This window comes from Furipterus horrens, unplaced genomic scaffold, assembly GCF_987537825.1.
Source record: "Furipterus horrens unplaced genomic scaffold, mFurHor1.1.pri manual_scaffold_1, whole genome shotgun sequence".
Classification (NCBI taxonomy): Eukaryota; Metazoa; Chordata; class Mammalia; order Chiroptera; family Furipteridae; genus Furipterus; species Furipterus horrens.
The window spans coordinates 180,932,668-180,954,322 of record NW_028327171.1 but is presented as its reverse complement, the minus strand read 5'-3'; the positions used below and the strand labels follow the sequence as shown (position 1 = coordinate 180,954,322).

General features: G+C 36.9%; 1 protein-coding gene across 1 annotated transcript in view; it reads right to left on the bottom strand.

The window, feature by feature from the left end:
• WDR75 (WD repeat domain 75) overlaps positions 1-20,946 on the bottom strand; it is a 28,859-nt gene extending 7,913 nt beyond the window's left edge. The window contains exons 1-12 of the mRNA XM_090281599.1: positions 20,829-20,946; positions 17,147-17,276; positions 14,868-14,933; positions 13,983-14,073; positions 11,307-11,431; positions 9,039-9,109; positions 7,410-7,529; positions 5,759-5,847; positions 3,318-3,476; positions 2,444-2,503; positions 2,235-2,350; positions 984-1,159 (exon numbers count right to left, since the gene is read on the bottom strand). Coding sequence (XP_090137725.1) covers positions 984-1,159; positions 2,235-2,350; positions 2,444-2,503; positions 3,318-3,476; positions 5,759-5,847; positions 7,410-7,529; positions 9,039-9,109; positions 11,307-11,431; positions 13,983-14,073; positions 14,868-14,933; positions 17,147-17,276; positions 20,829-20,914 — 1,289 coding nt within the window. The 5' untranslated portion in view covers positions 20,915-20,946. The remainder of the gene's footprint in view (positions 1-983; positions 1,160-2,234; positions 2,351-2,443; positions 2,504-3,317; positions 3,477-5,758; positions 5,848-7,409; positions 7,530-9,038; positions 9,110-11,306; positions 11,432-13,982; positions 14,074-14,867; positions 14,934-17,146; positions 17,277-20,828) is intronic.
• Between the last annotated feature and the right edge of the window lie 709 nt (positions 20,947-21,655).

Here is a 21,655-nt window from a genome sequence, read left to right as displayed (position 1 = left end):
GTCCTTGTGTAACTTACATAACATAGAGATGATTATATATAATGTCAACTTAATGGTACACATTTAGCATAAAATAGGGGTCATCAAAAAATGATACTTAAAAGCCTACTGTACTAAACTCTAGAGGAAAACTGTATAGAACGCAGATGCCTCACTAGCTACTTTTGAAAATAAGCAAAGACTGGAATGACTATAAAAGACCCTACTTGTGGCAGGAAAATACAGAAAGAAAACTACCTTATCAAATCTCTCTGGTCCATATTTATATTTATAATCACCCAAACTACCTTTCAAAGCTTGTTTCCGGCAGGACTGTGAATGAAAGATAAACTCTTCTAGCACTGTGTTCTTTAAAGAACATTAGGGCAAAATAAGTGTTGTAGTTTTTGAAAGTTCAGGTTACAAGGGTGAGGGGCAACTAGACACAATCTCTCCAGGCCTGTTTCCTTACCTGTGAAACATGAACAACAGGCTTATCTTACAGTGTTCTTGTGAAGATTAGTAAGACAATGGGCACAAAAGCCCAAAGCCTAGTTCCTGGCACACCATGGTGCAGAAATTGGTGGGCTCCTTATCTTATCAAAACACACACACTACATTACACTTCTACTGTCTACCACTGCTGTTTTCCCAAAGAAGGTAGTATAATTTTTTTTTTCTAGTATAATGTTAATAAAAAGAGCAAAGGAACTAAGACATTTAGATTCTAATCCCAGATTTCCCTGGAATTAGGAATGACGTCCTTGGGGTCACTCTCCCATGCTTTCTCATTTATGCAATGAGATGACAGTATAACTTGCAAGACACACCTATGCTTTCTCAGAGCTGAAAGTTTAAAGGCTTTATTAGAATACCTCCTTCATTTAATCTAAATCTAAAACTTATCATAATAAAACATCTCAAAGACTAAGATCTGAAACCATAAAATAGAAAGTACAATATTTTTGTATTTTGAAATTATATGGCTGTGTAAGTAGCATTACCCTTGTGTTTTCTTATTGTATGTCCACAGTTTCATTTGCAATTCAAGCTCAGTTTCCTTTTCTTGACGTTGTTCCACTGTTGCAAGCCAGTTACCATAGCAGCCAAATGCAGCCTTCGTTAGTTCAATTTGGATCAGACCACAATCATTGATATATTCTTGCTGCACAATATCTAACTGATGAGTTAAAAAATTCAAAATGCTTATTAGTGTAAGTACATAAATGTTAAAAGCATTCAAGAAATGGTAATTAACCACATGATACACAACTTCTAGAATCTATACTAATACTTTTAGATAATGGGAAAAATAAACTAATTGTTAGTTATGGATATCAAATTTGCCAATAAAAAAATGGAGTGCATTATACAGTATGAATTCAGTGGTGGTAAATCTTCAATGTCCTTGAATATTAGTGATGACTACAACTCATTATATAATAAAACAGAACCTTTAGCTTATGGTAACAATTTTCATTTGTTTCTAAGAACAGATAGCTTTATATAAAATCTGAAGGCTAGATTTCACATCACTAGAAACATGAGCAAAAATAAAAGTGGTAATTTTTAAGAAGTAAAAAAAGATAGAAATAACATAAGTAGGCCAGCATTTTATTTACGGTTGTTTCTTTTATCCCATCTCCTTGCCTATTTATTAAATATGTATTAAATGCCTACCCTTTCCAGGTATTGTAGTAGAAATGAACAAAAATCAGTAAGTTTCCTTTCTTTGAGGGATAGGTGATAAAGAGAATGAGATAAAGTGTTATAGCTCCTGTGATAGGAATCCGTAAAGGGTACTGAGGGGAGCAAAGGAAGATTGCGAAGTCTGGGTTGAATTTCTCGAGATTAAAGGAAGTCATCCTCGTTAATTACATTGAAAATTTTATCTTCGGTGTGCACATATGACCGTTTCACCACAAAGCAGAGGCATATTTGTATGGTCAAGCTACATACGCTCATTTCCTGTCCTTGTGACTCAAAGGCTGAGGTATGTGTGACAGCTGATTAGTAGAGTATGAAACAAAAGAAGACAAAGAGGCTGCACAAGATCATCAGCTGGCTCACACGCAGACTCAGCTGGCAACCGTGGCTATTAGAATTACGCTGTAAACACCTGACTGGACTGGCTGTGCTGAAGTAAACACAGGCACAGGACCTTCTTTTAGCAGCTACTAAGTAAGTTACAGACCTTGGTTGCGCTGTAAAGCGTTTCATTAGTTTTAAGGCTGGTTAATGGATCAAAACCTTACATTGTACAATTGCTTATCACTTTGGAGAGAATAAAACTGCAAGTGGCCAGGCTTTCCATTTAAAACTAAAGCTTTAGTTCTTGGATCAATCATCAAACCGGTCAAGATACTGCTGTCTACAAAAAAAAGTGACAAACAATAGTTGAAATCAGACAAATATTCACTTTTTAAAATGGACACAATTCCAAATCCACTGCGTTCTGCAATACCTTTCACTAGGCCTTGAATTACTGCAGATGCCTCCAGGTTTCGATGAATGACTGTTATCTCTGTGGGTAAAAAAGATATTTAAACACACCTGTGTCAGAACTTCAAGTTAGAAAAAACTGATTTATGTTATTCTTCAATGTATCAAAACACAAAACAACTGAGTATATTCAGTTTAAGAGTATTACTAGGAAATCAGGAATATATTTTGTGATTTAACTGGCTGGGGAGCTTCTCTTAAGAGACTCTTAAGTTTTATCAGTTTTGCCTATGAATACATTTTAAGCATTAATTCAGAAAAATGTACTGAAAGAGACTGATAATTTGTTTTGAAATGAGTCACCGCACTAGTGGATCGCTCACGGTTATGTTCTGTCTTGACGGGAAAGGAGGTGATGGGCCTGAGGATCTGCATCCAGGCTTAATAGTAACAGGGCGAGCCAAAGTGCTGGAGGAACACAAGACTGCCTCCACTTCTGTCAGAATCCATAGACCTCCCACACTGGTATAATGGTTATCTCAAAGGAGCATCTCAGTGTTCTTTCGAAAATGCCATTATATCTACCAAAGTACAAATACCTACTTCAAAACCCTTCCTTTACTTCCCCGCATCATTCCATATGAAAACATTCTGAAATATAAGTGGCACAACAAAAACCAAATACACGTAGCCCTACATTTTTGTAACAATTCTGAAAATACTGGATTCTTGTGGCAGAAAGGGGTGATACAAAGAGGAGAAACAGAAGGAAAAAATGCTCATTAAATCTGATGCTACTTTTAGTTTGAGGTCTCGTATTTTCCATTTCTTACATATCCTAAGTAGTGAGGCGTTACACAAATTGTATTTCCTCACAATAGCGAATTCAAACTTACTATTATCAGAGTGGGAAGTACAGAATAAGTCGCCTGCCGGAGAGACTGAGATATGTTCGATGGTGGCCCCTAAACGCGGAAGGAACTCCTTGTTCTTCTCGGCCACATCACGCCACTCCACAAGCACAGACTCATGGCCCCCGCTCAGCAGGCTTGTGCCTGCCCATCCAGCGCAGAAATGAAAGGGCAGTTTCAGGAGGAAAAAAAACAGGAAGAAAAAGTAATCAGCATTTAAAATTTTCCGACCATGCTACAGAAATGAACTATTTAAAAAAATATGCAAAGACGTGTGTTCATATCTTTTAATATTTTAATCTACTCTTCAGACAAGATTTAAGTATCACTGATTCAGGGGTTTTCCTTTCCAGCAATAGCTGATTAGTTTGCTGGTAATCAGCTCTTCCTTCCATAACAAGGAAAACTGAATGAAACAAACATCTTCTACGGCCAGATGGCTGCATTGGTGAGTTTTCCCAAATATTTAAGGAAGAAATAAACCAACTTTCACTCTTTCAGGTAACAAAAAGAGGACACCTCCCAATCTGTTTCACGATACCAGCGTAATCCTATACCTAAACAGCTACATCATAAAAAAATTTCCAAGCCAATTTCATGACAGATGAAAATTCCCAAACAACACAGTTAGTGAGCTGAATCCAATTATGTATAAAAAGGATACGACATCTCTACAGAAGAATGTAAGATAGTTTTAACATTTGAAAAATAAGTTCACTTACAGAATGAAGAGGAAAATGATTATCTTAATAGATGCAGGAAAAGTACTAAATGATAGACTTCTACACTCATGAGAAAAACACAGCAACCTAGGAACTGATGGGACTTCTATATTTACATTAAGGATATCCAGAGAAAATCTACAGCAAACATAACATTTTAAGGGGTAAAATACTGAAAACTTTCTCCCAGTGGTTGGGAACACTATGACCACTTGTATACAACATTATCTGGCGGTCCTAAGAAAGGCTTAAGGATTAGAAAAAGCAACAATTACTTAAGTGTTCACACACAGCATGACAGGATTCAAAGCATAGTCAAAACAGTTTATACTGTTCCTATTTGCCTTAACTTAAAAAAGATCTCAAAACAACCACGATTTATAGTTCTTTTTAACAGACAGCTAATTTCTTTCCTCTTCTATTAACTCTCTTATTCCTATACAGGGTCAATACTGACATCTCGCTGACAACCATGTACTATATGTAACCATTACTTCTCATTTATAAATACTCACACAGCTTAATTATAAACCAAAGAATTCAACTGTCTAAAAGCCAAAATTATCTGTAGTACCTCCTACACCAAAGCCCTGGCTTAGGGTAGAAGCATTTTGTATTCTTTCTTATCTTTTCTTTAAGTGCCAAAAAATCCATTTCTTTCTCTTCTAACCCCTCCTGGAAAAGCCAATCCTGAATGTCTCAGGGCTCAAGGGTAACTAAGGCCCCACAGAAAGCCATGACTGCTAACTAGTGTGAAGGAAGATGGATAAGGGTAACATATGTATACCACACACACACTTATATGTACTTTCGAGGGGGGCGGCAAGAGGAGCGTGGGGAAGAAAACAGTAGCCCACATCTTTTATTTGTGGGGTTAATATCCTTTTTATTTTTTTTTATTCTAAGTTCTCATACATCACAACGATACTCCTGATGTACTGATCAGATCTTGCAGCCTATTTCCATTCCAGGAGTTAGGTTGGGTCCTGCCTCCATGCCAGTCACTGTTCCCCAAACCAAAAGCACAGATAAGCTAAAGATACCTCGCTACTTCCTGGCATTTTCTAGGAAGATCTGCAGGAAGAGAAATCACCTTCTCCAGCCACATAATCTACTCTAGCATCTAGCTCTCTTTATAAAGGACCAGTCAAAAAAAAATGCTGACCTTTCACCACATGGGTGGTAAGGGTGCCAAAAGTAACCAAAGACACAATGTTTTTCTATAAACTTCTGTTGAAGTTCCTCCTGTTTTCAAGGAGGTATTTTCACTACTCTTTTTAGCAGCTTAAAAGGAACAAAGGTCTGAATTAATTTAAAAGTGACTGTGAATGAGGCAATATAACAGTTAAAACAACCATTTGAATGAGAACTATGTCCAAATCCAAGTTCCTAGACATGTGACAGTAGGTAAGTTAGTTCTTAACTATAAATTTCACTTCTTTCATTTGTCAAATGAGAATAACCAGTTTCATAGGGTCAAGGATGAGACTTGACCACAGTTGTATACAGGATACTCTGAAGGGCTTTGAAAGTTAAAGTATGGTATTGTGCTGAGCAATTCCCAAAACACAGGAGTGATTTACAAGTATTTACAATTCATTTGGCTCATGCAATTCTAGATATTTCAAATTATAAACATAGTGAATTAAGATATTTGATTCACATGCTTCAAAAGTTCATTTTAATTATTGAACTTACACTTACCTGTCACCGAGAAAGCCAAATCCATAACCATATCATGGTGCCAATGCAGACATGTGTACGTGTATTTCTTATCATCATCAAAATTTCTCCTGTTGGAAAAAACCAAGATTTTAAATTTCATTAAAGGCAGAAGTTAGACCAAAAACAGGAATTATCTTTGGCAGGGTGGGCCCCTTGTAGTACAGGCTCCCCCTGCCAGGTGAGTGCTCTAGGAGCCCATCTGCATCAGTTTAACAGCTGGCATTGTTACAAGAGGCTATATTCAGTTTCAGCAAATTTTTTTTGAATTTGCCCATTTCGTGATGGGTGATTTACAGCACACATGCCCACACTGTGCTGAGAGTTCAGCAGTTTTTGACTTTTTAAGAATGGTATGATCTGTGCCCACCATTCCTATTCACCCTGTCTCACCCTGAGCAACTTTTTAATTTTGTTTCCCTGGATAAAAAAAGTGCTCAAAGGGAAACATTTTGATGATGTGGAAAAGGGGAAACAACAATGGCAGAAGCACTGAAAGGTATCAAAATCGACAAGTTCAAACTGTTTTGAGCAGTGGAAAAACATCTCAATAGATTTATTACATCAAATGGTGAGTACTCTGAAGGTGACTGAAGTTTAAACATGTAAGAACAATACATAATCTTTTGTAAATAAGTTTCAATGTTTTAGGTCCCTCCTTGTATGTGCCCAAAATAATAAATTGTGAGATCAAGCTTATGTTTTAATGTCCAGAGAGTACATTTTCTATTTCTAACTCGAGTCAATTCTATTGAGTTGGCCAAAAAGTCTGTTTAGTTTTGTCCATAAAATAAAGACACATTTTTCATTTTGACCAATAACTTTACTGATTTGGATATTTTAAGTATGTCAGCTGTCTCCCATATAGTATAACGCTAATTACTCTCAATTAATGTGTTGATTTGACTGCTATCTATTTCAACTGGTCTATTCGACCATGGAGCATTGTCCACTGAGAAATCTCCAGCACAGAACTTCACAAACCTCTTTTGACACATTCAATCATCACAGCACCTTTTTGACACTGCAGAGATCTTTTTTTGCATTTCGGCTGTTTTTACCTTTCTTGAAATAATACAGCATAACATGCCGAAAATGATGTGTATTTCCTTCCATCTTCAATATTAAAATAACTACACAAAAGTTCACCAATTTTGATGCTTTTTAAAAAATGCACGCTGATATGACAGTTGTCACAATACAATCTAACGAAATAGTTTCAAATGACTTTAAAGACAATTAAGTGCTACTAGAGCCATCTCATGGAAAAAAACAAAAAACGAAATGAACTTTTTGGCCTACCCGATATAAACAGCAGGATACCTTGGTGTCCTATTATTTAGATATTTCCTATTGTCAACTCCTTCCTTTTTACTTAAAGGCTGACAAAAAAAGGTCTTTAATAAAATGACTATAGGCAAAATAGACACTTTCACTCCCCCTACAACATAAGTCTATGCAGTGAAAAGCACACTGGAATGAGGCAGGGAGGATGTCAGTAAGGCCTGGTCTCTGCTGCCGGCAGTGGCTTTTCAGTGCTCTCCTTCCCGGACCCCCAGTCAGCGCCCAGGTCCACAGCACTGAAGTCACACAGTGCAGCCATCATCACCACGCTCTTCACGAGTTAACTGACCAAAGACGAATTTTGCCATCCTTGTGACCAGTTGCTATGCAATCTTCCTTTGGGTGACATGCTACACATGTAAAATTGTTCTTAGCATTTTTCCTATTTCTTGATGATGACAGAGTAAACCTAGAAGAAAATTAAATTTTATCAATCATTAAAGTCTCCTGGTAAGTGGCGATGTAGTTAAGTAAAACGGATTTTTTATCCTTATCAAAGAAAATGGGAGAACTCTCAGAATTCATTAACTATAAATGCAGAATTTTAAAAATTGTGATCAGGAATTAGGAACTTTTTGGTAAACATTTATTAATATACAATGTATACTTCATGTGACTAACATTCTACCATTGTAACTTATTTACAGAGGCCACTGACATTGAAATAAAGAAATGACAGTCCTTTTAGTAGCTTTTTCCCTGGACACAGTTGGTTCAAATTTCTTGTTGAAGACAAGCTGTAGCATCAGATACACACAGGCCTAAGAAATTATATACAAGGCAACTGGCTAACACGCTGAAGATGTCAGGATCCTCATTATACTGCAAAAACATGCTAACACTGACACAGTGCAAGAGAAGAGAGTAGTGTCATCTGAAGAGTGGCTACTCATGCCTAGCATGAGTAGAAACATGTTCTTTCACTCATTTTCATGACTATTAAGAAGTGTATTATCCCCATTTAAATATATGTTACTTTGAGGCACAGTGAAATTTATATGGGTAATTTTGACTCACTTTAAACCGAGATATCCCAAAGCCTACGTTCATTCCTACATCTATAATACAGCAATGAGGATCATCTCCAGAAGTGATTTCAAACCAAGTCTAATTCTGACACAAATATGCACACCAGAATCTTGGTATACAAGGGTTCAGGGCCAGAAAAGCTCCCCAGGTTTTTGTAACTAATGATCCCTCAACCCCATCCACTATGGGTTAAAAACTGGAATCTGAAAACAATATAAACGAACAAACAAACCAAAAACAAATTCATAGACAGAAACAAACTGATGGTTGCCAGGTGTGTGGTGGAGAGGTTAAAAGGCTGGGTGAAAAAGCTAAAGGGATTAGGAAGTACAAATTGGTAGTTATAAAATAGTCACGGTGATGTGAAGTACACACAGGACTATTGTCAATAATATTGTAATAACTATGTACGGTGTCAGATGGGTACTAGACTTATCAGGGCTTGGTTTTAGACTTCGTAAGTTAGATAAATGTCTAACCACTATGATAAGCATCTGAAACTAATATATGTCAGCTGTAATAGAAAAATAAAATTTTAAAAAGTGTGGCAAACAGTAACATTGTTCTTATAGGGCCATTATCATAGATCAAAAAAAAAAATATATATATATATATGTCGAAACCTACCATAACCCATAAAGTTAAATACAAAATATAGTATTATAATTAATAGTTGATATTTATTAAATGTTACTAGGTATTAGCTCCCTCCCCAAACAAAAAACAAACAAAAAATCACACTCCCCAAAACAAAACTACCTCTGTATCTTGTGATTTTGTGATTTCACAATCATTTGTAACATGAAACTTGTAATAGCTTTGCATCACAGGTATGAGAATGATATAAAAAACTCTCAAGTAAATAAAGCTTCCAAAAAGGAATTCTTACCTTGAGGATTTTTTCTTTTTGAAAAAATAAACAGACAGGTAAAAATCTCGTACTGCAGCAACATATTCTCCCTGGTATTTCAAAAAAGATAACATTCACAAAAATTGTCAACACTCTTGAAGAAATATTCTCATCACAAAAGTTAATATAGTAACAATATTTTGAAGATTAAGAGTATATTAATTTAAAACAATATATTATAGTTTAGCTATAGATAGAATAATCCTACTTTAAAAATAATCACAGAAAATGAAAAGAACAATTTAGGTTCTAAATTCTATAACTACTACGCTACCTAGCTTTAGATGTAAAAGACAAATACTATGATTTCACTTCTACGTGAAATCTAATGAACATAATAAATCAACTAGAAATAGACTCAAAGATACAGAGAACAGACTGACAGCTGTCAGAGGGGAGGGGGTTGGAAGTTGGATGAAAAAGGTGAAGGGATTAAGCAAAGAAAAATGCCTCAGAGACAAAGACAACAAGGGGAAGTGGGGGAAGGGGATTACCCCAGGGGGCAGTAAGAGAGAGTTAAGAGGGGATAAATGGTGATGGCAGGAGACTTGACTTGGGGTGGTGAACACCCAATATAATATACAAATGATGTATTAAAGAACTGTACACCTGAAACCTATATACTTTTATTAACCAATTCCACCCTAATAAATTCAGTAAAAATTAAGAGACGATTTTATTTTTCCCATTAAGATATAATTTACATACAATAAAATGTAATTTTCCACATGTGTATGTCCATGAAACCATCAATACAATCAAGGTTTGGAACATTTTCTTCACCTCTGGAACGTTCCTTTGTTCTGCTTTCCAGTTATTGCTCAATGCCCCCACCCTGGCCAGCAACTATTGATTTCTATAACCATTTCTCTGCCTGTTCTAGAACGTCATACAGACAGAATGGTGCAATAAATACTTTTTCGTGTCAGAACTCTTCAACTCAACATCACCTTTCTGAGATTCACCCTAACTCTTATGTGTATTCATTCCTTTTTTATTATGAAGTGGCATTCCAGTGAATGAATGTATTGCATATATTCTCTTCCTGGTGGACACTTGGGTTATTTCCATTTTAGAGCTGTGATGAATATTAATCATTCTTGTACATGTCATTTACTGGTCATGTTCTCATTTCTCTGCCAAGAGGTGGAACTGCTGGGTCACTGTAAAAGTGTATGTTTAACTTTGCTCCATATCTTGTCAATACTTAGTATTGTCAGTCTTTTAATTGTAGCTATTCTAGTGAATGTGAAATAGTATCTCACTGTGATTTTAATTTGCATTTTATAATGTTAAAGCGTTTTCTCTACTCTAAGAAATTAACCCTTTTCAGAACAAGGCCAAAATAATGCTATAGAACTTAAAACTAAAGAAACATGTCACCACAATAACATTATTAGGGCCTTTTGGTACTTGCTTTTAAGAACGTGATTATTAACAGGTGATGGCTAAATAAAAATTATAGTATGAACATCACATAGTCGTTATTTCTGACGAACATTTGAGCACCACTAATGCTGCAATGTTAAGTTAAAAAAAAAAAAAGGATAGAAACTAATTCATTTTGGGAAGTTATAGTATGTTTAGGAAAAAGTTTAGAAAAAGACTTGTCATTGTCCTTTACAAGATTACAAAGGGTCCTAATATTTGAGAGGGGGGGGATAGTTAATTTTTACGAACCAGGGGTATGGACTTGGGGGGGATTGCTGGGGGAGGGGGGTGCTGGGTGGAGGGGAACAAGGGGGAGAAAATTGGAACTGTTGTAACAATATAATCAATAAAAAACATTAAAAAAAAAAAAGAAAAAGAAAAAGACTTGTCATATATTATCACTTGTGAGATTTAATCTCGTTATATTTTCCTGTAATTTCCAAATTTTCCCTAATGGGCATATTATTGCCAGGGACGTCATATTTTCTGAAGATATGTAATCTAAAGTGAAAAGTTCAAGTGGCTTTTATGTGGGATGCACTAAGAAATACAGCACAAATGCCAAAACCACTTACTGCATTTTGGACAATTAGAGAGTTCACAAGGGCAATAAAACAGAATATACAAAATTAGGATGGTCCTAAAAATCTATACCATAAATACATGCTAAGGCAATGAAACAGACCTCTCAGTTACTAACAAAAATATGGTAACTTAAGACAATATTAAATCTCTGTAACAAAAATTGTTCAGAGGAAAGACTGCAGGAAAGAGATTTTATGTACAAAAAAACAAAATGAACAAAAGAAATTTTACCTCATTTCCAAAAGCAATGCACTTGGGTGACTGGCTTATGTAATCCAAAACAAGGGAGAGCTCCTCAGCTTCTATTTCCTGGCTTGTGGATTTGGGCAGTGTCACTGAAACCAGCTGAAATGCATCTAGCCAAAGGAAGCTATATTAATATAAAGCTTCTCTAGAGAAAGTGAAGAGGTGCGTTCATTCATATGGAACTGGTAACCAGTACTCTAGAATCCACTTGATGCCAAGAAAATAACTCCAGGCCACTTTGAATAAAATGTACCGTAAAGCTTAAAGCTAAATTCTTCACTTGAACATACAAGTTTTAAATGAAAGTCTAGTTCCACAACTCATATGAGTACACGCTCCATATACGTAGAAATAGAAGGCAATTTGTTTTACTGGTACATTCCACATTCTACAGTGCTAAGCTGAACTTTAAAATGGAGATGGGATACGCTACAATTGGTGAACCGAAGAGCCAAAAGCAACAAACCCCTGAAATTTTTAGAAATGCTATGGGCTTGCCACACATTCATAGGATAAACCACCTTTTCTATAATATTGACATCCAAGCTCTTCTCTTTACATCCCATTTAAATAAATTTCTCCCTGAAGGGAAGCACCTGTATTTTACTATGCTCTTTGTCCTACTAGACTTAATAATGAATATAAAATTCTGCAACACAGTGATCTACCATTTTCCTGTTTCCCAGCCTTATTATATGCTCTGAACTCTTGATGGTTCTAGCCTTCTCAGTCAACTCAAACGTGACATGCACAAACCCCGAACTCTTGATTTTCCGGAGTCTTCCCTTGCAGTGCCCACTGCAGGAAATGGCACCATTTGCCCAGTTGCTCAGACTAGCTAAATACTTGAGTCATCTTTGAGTTCTCTCTCATATCCCACATTAAACCACCAGCAAACCCTGTTTGGCTGTATCTTCAAAAGTTATCTAGAATTCAATCATATCTCACTACCTCTGCCACTACGCCCTAATCTGACCCATGATCATGTTTCATATTTTAAGTGTTTGAAGCAGTAATAGTTCTCCCTACCTTTGTTCTCCTTTTAGTATTCTCAACACTGAAGTCAGTGATTTTATTACAACTAAGTCAGATCATGTCATTCTGCTCAAAACCCTTCAATGGCTTTTTAGCTACAAGGGTAAGAGCCAGTCCTTCCAATAGCCTACAAGGCTCTATATTATCTATTGTCCCTTGGCTCACTCCAATCCAGCCTCCCTGCTATTCCTCAAACATGTCAGGAATGCTGCAGAATATGCTTCTCCAATATAGCTGCACAGTTTCATCTCCTCCCAGGACGTTTACTGAGCACTTAAGTCAAAAACCAGTATATTAAATTTTGACTCTTCAAAATCTTAATAGCCTAATGTTGACATGAAGCCTTACCGGTAACAAACAGTTGAGTAACATATTTTGTATGTTATATGTATTATATACTGTAGTCTTACAATAAAATAAGCTAGAGAAAATCATAAGAGAATATACATTTTTAGTACTTATTGAAAGAAATCTGTGCATAAGTGGACCCATGCAATTAAACCTACGTTCTTCAAGGGTCAACTATATTTTGAGAATCCAATCACATGGAATCTCTTAGAGTTTGATTCACATTTTTACTTAACAGATAACTAGATTTTCACATGCAGAATGCCCATGATGTGCTCAAGTACTGGAGAGTAACACTAAACCCCATCATGAATAGAATTCAGAGTACAGCACATAGTTTCCATAGGTAACTTCAAAATGCTTATGACCACCATCTTTTACTTTATATCAATAGTTTGCTATCCTGGCTTGCCCAAAGACTCAACCGGGGGATATTTAGGTAAAGAAATAGGATCCACCATAGAGAATCTTCCATTTTAGGTTCCTTGGAGTGATTCCAATACGCAACAAGTGTTAAGGACCACTGGTGTCACTGATAGGGGTATAGTTTTGTTTCTGCTATTGGCCACTACCCTTCCAATTGAGAAATCATGGGGTGAATATGAAGAGTGGTTACCAAATATGAGTGATGAGCAGAATCACCTGGGAGATGCTAAAAATGCAGATACCTAGACTAACTCTCAGACCCATTAAATCAATTAACTGGCAGTCAGGGAGATTAGGAATCTGAACTTTTAGTAAGCATGTGGATAGACATTAAGAATCCTTATGTTTATATAGAAAATAGAACCTAAATATTGAAGAGTGCTGTCTTTAAAGTAGTCATTTGGGAAGGCAACTTAATTATTTTAGAATGCTGCCATTTCCAGACTTTTTTGGACTATCCTTTAGAGATGGTTTAAGGGCTACATAAGAAAAACTACACTTACTATTTTTTTTGTTCCTTAATGAGAAATTTGATAAAAAGTCCAAGATATATAACACTTTATAAATTTGTTCCAGCCCCTACCCCCCACCCCCAGAAAACCAAACAATCTCCCCCACTCCAACCAAAAATACAGAGCCATGGACAGGATTCACTTAACTAATGAGCTGTGAGCCAGTCTAGCTGACTGCCCAATAACCATCTCAAAGCTCCTTCGTACTTTGGATTCTGCATACAACAATATGCCAGGAGGGACAACACAGGGTGCAGTGGCATTCTTGAATATTAGAAACTATAAAATGTAAAGAGCCACTCAATGCTATATAAAACAAAATAAGTTAATTATACTCTACCTGGTTTTTCTTTATTTATTATAACAAAGACAGAATCCTCAGCATGAGCATGGGTAAAGAAGGCATGAAGTTTATGTCCAACTATGAAAGTCTGAAAGATAAAAAGCACTATATAGTGAATTGTCTGTCCTCCTCATCTACTCACCCCCACATCCCAAAACATAAGTTCCACAAAGGGCAGGGATTTTTACCCATTTTGTTCGCTAGTGTATCCCAATATCAGAAGAGTACCTGGTATATGGAAGATACTCAATACATATTTGTTAAATTATATAACCTTTTAAGTTAATACATATAGATTCAGCTGTTTCTTTTTAATGGCTGTACAGTATTTACTGAATATATATCAAATTTTAACTGATACCAAGGTTATATTCAATTCTTTTTTCATACCATAGACAATGCTTGAAGAACTAGATATATATGACATTATTTCATCAAGAGATTCCTAAAGGTGAGACTGCTGGAGCAAAGATATGCACTTTCAGTTTTATTCTCATTGATTATGTTCAAAAGTGTGTTTCTCGACACTTCACCTACACGAGATTTTTTTTTTTTTTTTCAATTTGCAATATAGCTAAACCAACAGGGAAAAATGCTGGGTCACCTGTTTTAATTTACATTTCTTTAGTTATTAATTAATGAGGCTAAGCATCTTTTCATGTTTATGGTAAATAGTTTCTTCCAGCATTATTGTTCATTTTTTTGTTAGAAGTTTAAAATTTTTATATAGTCAAATTTGTCTTTTATGGTATGTAAATTTCATGACTTGTTTAGGAATGCTGTTCTAAGGGTTAGGCCTTGTACAAGGGTGTAATGTATCTGCCATTAACTTATGTTGCCATTCCTTTTCATATAATAAAAATAGAAGATTAATCCACCTACCTTTATCAAAATGCCATCTATATAGTCCCACAGTTTAATTGTGCCATCAAAGGAACAAGAATACAGCTAAAAGAATAAAAATATTACAAAATCGATTAAAAAAAATAGAACTCATTAAGATATCAAATGAATTAAGTGCTGATACAGAAGACATTTTATTAATTCAGTATTCGCTTTAGAGAGGTGGAATCATTGATTTATATTGTTTTTGTAAAATTTATAGTTTGTGACAATCCTATCACAATTCTGGAGGAAGGAGATTGATCAATTTAAAGTTTTAAAGCCCTGGCCCAGTAGCTCAGTTGATTAGAACATCATTCCAATATGTCAACGTTGTAGGTTGAATCCCTGGTAAGGGCACATAATCGATGTTTCTCTCTCTCTCTCTCCTTTCTTCTCTCTAAAAATGAGGGGGAAAAGTCAACCCTCTGTCCTCAGGAGGGAGATGGCAAGGCACTGACATGAAAAACACTAAGAGTTTGTTGCTATCTTCCTTTTTTATTAGCAGAAATGTTTTCATCTTACATGGTTATTAAAGGAATGCTTCTCAAATGATATGAAAAAATGTCTGGTTCTCCCTTTTTTAAATTTCCAACCCATCAAGGAACAATACTTTTATAAAATACAACAGAAGTTATGTTCTTGGATGCTATAAAGTTTTGGGATACTCAATTTCTGTATTTGTCCCACTGCAGACCCACCACCATTTGTGGCACTGGTCTGTGAACCATACTTTGGTAGCACACATTTTAATTTTTATCCTAGTGGACACATCATTTTTTTAGTTGTTGTTGTAGTTATACTGTTATTGTGAAAACACTTTGCTTGTAATGTTTATAAAGAATTTTAATTTTTTTTGAAAGGAGGTGGCAATTAAGATTTCTATCAATGAGGATATGGAATTATAAAAATAAGAAATGATGAAGAAAATATCTAAGTAAATGATTTATAATGAATTAAAAACATGTGTCATAATTACTACATATAACCAAAGAATCATAAATGTGGGTTAGTAAAATATAAGGTAACTAATATAATCACTGTCAAAACAATGGTTAATACAAATTCTGTGACTCCAAAGTCCACAAAATCTCTAGCATCCACTCCTTCACCTCAATCAAACCTGTTGCTAAATTGTCCTCCTCTCATTTTATTAACTTTCAGTTCCATGAAATAGATCTTTTATGCAGTGTGTATATAGGTTTTCATTTTGCTATAAAGCTTAGTAATGTAGACTTCACAAATTCCAATTTTACTGAAAAGGTATTTCTGCTACAAAAAACAAACATTCAAATGCTATAATTAACAATAAGCTGTTATCAAACCCTCAGAAGACAGAAAGGATAAAATGTGCTTGAATTCTGCAGAAAAGCTACTTAACTGATCTTCAAGAGTACCTCATTGAGTTTCAGAAAGATCAGTGTTGCTTTATGTCCTACATCCTTTGTGATAATGCAGTGAATGACAAAGCAAATCCATTCTTAAATCAAGCAATAACTTCCAAGTTATTCCAAGTTGGCTGTGGCTAATCCAGAAAAGTGTAACTTGATCAAAAACTAGAGCAAGAGTATTTTTGAGATAACTCTGTAGTAGTTTTACTGGAAGTTATGAACAGAATTAAAATGACCATTTATTATTCTTGAATTCTGAGAAGAGCTGATTTGTGGAGGGATTGAGAGACCCCAGTTTGTCCTAAGATTAACTGGTTGATCCACTGACTAAAGAAGCCCTTCTTTTTGTCTAGATGCTGGCCTTAAGATCAGGTGACATCTGCATTAATACCAAGAAGCCTCATCTCTAAAGGAACAGATCTACAAAATCAATAAATATCTCTTGGTCAAGATTTAAAAAAAAAAAATTGTGTTCCAGAAACAAGAGTTCTGGTGTCAAATATATTTGAGGAAAACCAAATACTATAAGCCACTTTTAGATATTCACAATGCATATAAGAGCCTGAGAAGACCTACAATAAAAAAATTCACTTATGTGCCAAATCCGGAATCTCAGAAACGCATACAGACAAAAACCCCTTTAGTCAAGGAACAGCTCTCAGCATTCTGTGTAACAACTGATTCACAGAATACGCCACAGGCAATGCAGTTGTGGACTGTGACCCTATTTTAATAATTAAAAATAAGTGAAAAATACACTGATTCAGAAAATCAACACAGTTCTTTCTCTGATCATTACCTGGAAGATTTACTAGTTAAATTCAATTCAAATTTTTCTGGCAACAATAAAGCCAATATTAAAACATGCAACTATAAATCGTTTAACACCTGTAGATGGTTGTTTGGGTTGAGCTGGATTCCTGTCACCAGATTCCTGTGCCCTTGCAGTACGTGTACACATTCTTCTGTAACTGTGCTATAAACTTTAACAAAGTCTCCAGACACACAGAAGATATACCTACAAATAAGAGAGAAAAATAAGTTTCACATACTTTCTAAATGGTAAAATTTCTTATTGTCCATGAAAAAATACAACATGCAACAAAGGTTTCTTTCAAAACAATAGTTTAAAAACTGTACATTTCAATTTGTGTGCTGTTTATGTCTATGGGGACAACTGAGACTGATTAGTTCATTAACTTGGAAACATATATCAATGAGGACAGAGTACTACCTACCATGGGTTCCATGGGCAGAGGCTCTATGGAACCATCTAGTAAAAGCAGCTGACTTAACCAAGCTGTCTGTTCACTAATGGATGCAGACACTGTGCCATACATTCACTTACTATCAGCTTTCACTCTTTAGTGGTTCTGCTAACAGCAGCATGTTCTCATGTCCCCCAACTTTCCATTGTTCACTGGAGACACAAGCTGACACACACTAAGTCAAAGGTTCTCTCTAGTCAGTGAGTTTTCTTCTATAGCTAAAGTACAAAGACATCATGACAATTCTTTTCTTGTGAAAATGCTGGTTTTGCTTTTGTCTTTCTGGATTTGTGGCTTTCGTCCAAATAGCAGAGGCTACTAAATTATCAAGAGTGATAAAGTTGGGATAATACTTGTTTGACTATTTTCCTAATAGATATAACCATAGGAGAAAGCTCAGAAATGCAAATCTTCTAGTATCTATCAAATAAAAAACATGTTTGCTTTGTGCCAATTACATTTAACACTGTACATGTTTAACACAGTGTTTTTCCATACACTGTAGAAGATACCAATGACAGAATCCTTAGGCTGGACCTCTCCTTTGTGATCCCAAAGCATCCTGTGCATGACCTGATTCTGGTATTTTCACATTGTGTTGAAATTACTTTCTTACATATGTATCTCCCTTACCTGCTCACAAGATCTTACAGGTGGGAGGTATTACTTATCTTTGATTCCCAATGTTCAATCCAGTTTGTTGAACAGAACTTGCCTGAACCTCAAAGGTTTTTATAAATTAAATGCATAAAATGAACCAAAAAAACAATTATAATAAAATAATATAGAAATATTCTGATGTTGACTGGGGTCACTACTATTTTATCAGTTCTACGACACTTGATTTTTCATACATTCATCTTTCTGAAATCAGGTTGCATCTTCTAAGTGCTGTAGCCAGGAGGCAGTCATAGCATGGTTGTGTGCAACTGTCTAATAAGATCAAAAAAGTGTGAGCACCAAGACATCTTGAGTACTTTGTCCCCCCACTGGCTGAGCCTCCTCTCCATCTCCCTAAGTACCTTAGTACATACAGAGTCCTACCGTCTCCAGCCTGGACTTCTCTTAAGGACTTCCTATCGTCTCCAGACGTCATCCTTCAATTCATCTTTCATACTTAGGTCAGAAGGACTTTGCAAATCTGACCATATCACTTACTCAAATATAAAATTACAAGTGTCGCTGGTTCAATTCCCAGTCAAGGTACATGACTAGGTTGCACGTCAGGTCCCCAGTTGGGGGCGCAAGTGAGAGGCAACCACACAGTGATGTTTCTCCCTCTCTTTCTCCTTTCCCCTCTCTATAAATAAATTTAAAAAATTTAAAAAAGGACCAAGTTTTCATTCTTAAAAAAAAAAAAAACAATATATATAAAATTAAATCTAAATCCTTCAATGTTTTCCTACTGCATTCAGGATATGATCCAAACTCGTAAGGCCTTTGGTGGTTTGACCCTGGTCTGACTGGATCTACTTTTTCACTTAACAGTGTGTCAAGTGGTTCACAACTCCAACAACCTCCTCCCCCTCCCAAGATATATCCCAAATAGGTCCTTTAGACAGTATTTCCTTGAGATGGTAGTGGTGACAGTTTGCCGAGAAAACTTCCCATAATTCATTCTGATATGATTCCCTAAAGGAAAGGAATTTCCTCAGCAGAGAATAATGGCTTTAACTATTTGAATGCAAGTCTCCAAGGGAAACTCTCCATGCCTTTCAACATTCTGCTATCTATATATAACACTCTTTCCTTCTGACTGCTCCTCTAAGATTCGGTTCAGGGGTCATTCCCTAAAATCCCCTTCCTCTTCTTCTCATTCCAGATCAGAACCAGTCCCGATGTGCTTCTACTGGATGGTGGGTCTAGTTCTACTGCAGTTGTCACCATATGGCATCATGAAATACTTCCCCCAAGAGACCGTGAGATCCCTGAGGGGAGAAACTGTGTGCTTACTTATTATATATAACAGAAATATGGTACGGTAGGAAAAGTGCATTTTTAAAAAGTCAAACACAAATGGGTTTGAACGACAGCTTTACCATGTACTGGCTGAATGACACTGGAGAATTTACTTAACCTCTCTAAACCTCACTTTTACCCACCATAAAATGCAGATAACACTTTCTCAGTGTTATTAGGAAGATTAAATGAAACAATGCATGCAAATGCAAGCTCAGCCCACAGAGCAAAGACTCAATAAATGATTCTGTAAAATAAGGATTAACAGACAGAAATGTGTGCAAAGCACCCACCACAATGCCTTTTACACAGGACTCAATCATCTCTGATGATGAAGTACAGAAGTTAGGAAGGTTCTTAAGTAAGAATCTGGATTTAACTGAAGCTCTGAAGGATGTGTGATTTAAAGGCTGGGAAAGAAAACGAATAGCAACGTAAGAAAAAGCAGGAAAATAATTAACATGGTACCTACTAGGGAGAGAGATCGTACCTATAAAACAAGCAGTGTGCACAATGGGTAATATCAGGAAACCCAAGTGGATAAGCTGAGCTGAGCTAACTAGCCCTGAAAGCCAGATGGAAGAGCTTACAATTAAAGCAACACAAGACTGTTACAGGGTTCTGAGCTAAGAGTAGAAAGAAGGATTAGCCTAATGTTATGACAGTAACACTTTAGGAAAAGCATTACAGCAGCAGTATAGTATCCAAAATGATCTTCAAGGTACAAATATTTTGAGTAAGGAACATAGCTTTGTGATAATTTAGGAATGAAAAAGGCAAAATGATCCATATTTTTAGATTAAGAAATTTGCAAAGGTCACACAATGGAATACCAGGTTTTGAACCCAAGTTAGGACCAGGGCTTTCGCATGCTTTTATACCGCAGACTCTTAATAGCTACCACTTTCCAAGCAAAGCTCCAAAAGGTTGCCAAAATGTCTTTTTGAGGAGAAAGAGTACTATTTAATAGTTGTGTAAGTCCGAGTCACGATTCTGTCCCCGTCATCACCGCCTGGGCCATTTTCTAACCGCCCGCCGCCGAGCCGATGGTGGACACGTGGGCCCGCCCCCCTGTGGCCCTCCAGCTACGGGAGCAGGTGAAGTGCCGGGGGAGAGGGAAGCGCTCCCCAGCCTGCGATGGCACGGGCCTACAGGGTTTCTCACCGCTCTCAGCACACGGGCCCCAGCTCCCGCCCGCGTGCCCGGGGGTCTCCTACAGGCGCGCCCCTACTTTGAGACCAGATTTGCCGCTGGAGAGCCTGGGCAACTGACAGTTCTTTCCCCCGCCCCCCGCGACTCGCACGCACCCCTCAGCCCGCAGACAAAGCGCAGTGGCCCCATACTTAGAATCCGCAGAGAAAACCGGTCTCCTGAAATTCAACTCGCTGCCGCCACAACGAACCACGCGGAGACTCTCCTCCTCCACCATCTTCACGCAGCCGCAGGGACTCCGGGGCGCGGCCCCGCCCCGAACTTCCTTTACGGGACCGGGTGACTGGACGGGTGTCCACGGAAGCCACGCAGGGCCCCTCTAGGTCTGCGTCTCTATGGTCAAACCCAGCACCTGTGCGGCCATCTTTTGTTTGCGCAACGTCGAATTAGAACGGAGTAAAAGCAAAAGAGTTACGGAGACAATGATTTTCTATTGCTACCTCTAAACTCTTACTTAGAACACATAAATTTCCCTCCGGACTCGTTAATCTCACTGAAGCTTTTTCCGCCGGAAGGGGAAGGTGGCCGATAACGAATCACGTGACTTCTAGTCACACCCCCCCCCCCAATAATTAAATTCGTGCGCTAATAAATGACGCCAATGTCTCATGCGAATTTGTTTCTCAGAGGCGCAATTCTAGGGTGGAAAGGTAGCTAGCTGTCTTTTTTTTTTCCTGCACATTTGTTTGATTCTCTATTATCCGTCGTCCTTTGTCCTGTTTCTCCGAGGATAATGCGGTCCTATTGGAATGTAGCTGCCACTCCTGCGTGTTTAAATTTACCGCATCCTATCAGTTTTTCTTGAGACGAATAGTTTATTGGGAGACCTTGCACGTGAGACAATGCAAGGCAGAAGGGTTCCCACTCCCGTTACCTTGCAAAGAAAGGAGACGGTAAAAATGTTTAACAAACAAAATAATCACATTAGTGAAGAAAATGAAACAGTAGAACTAATACG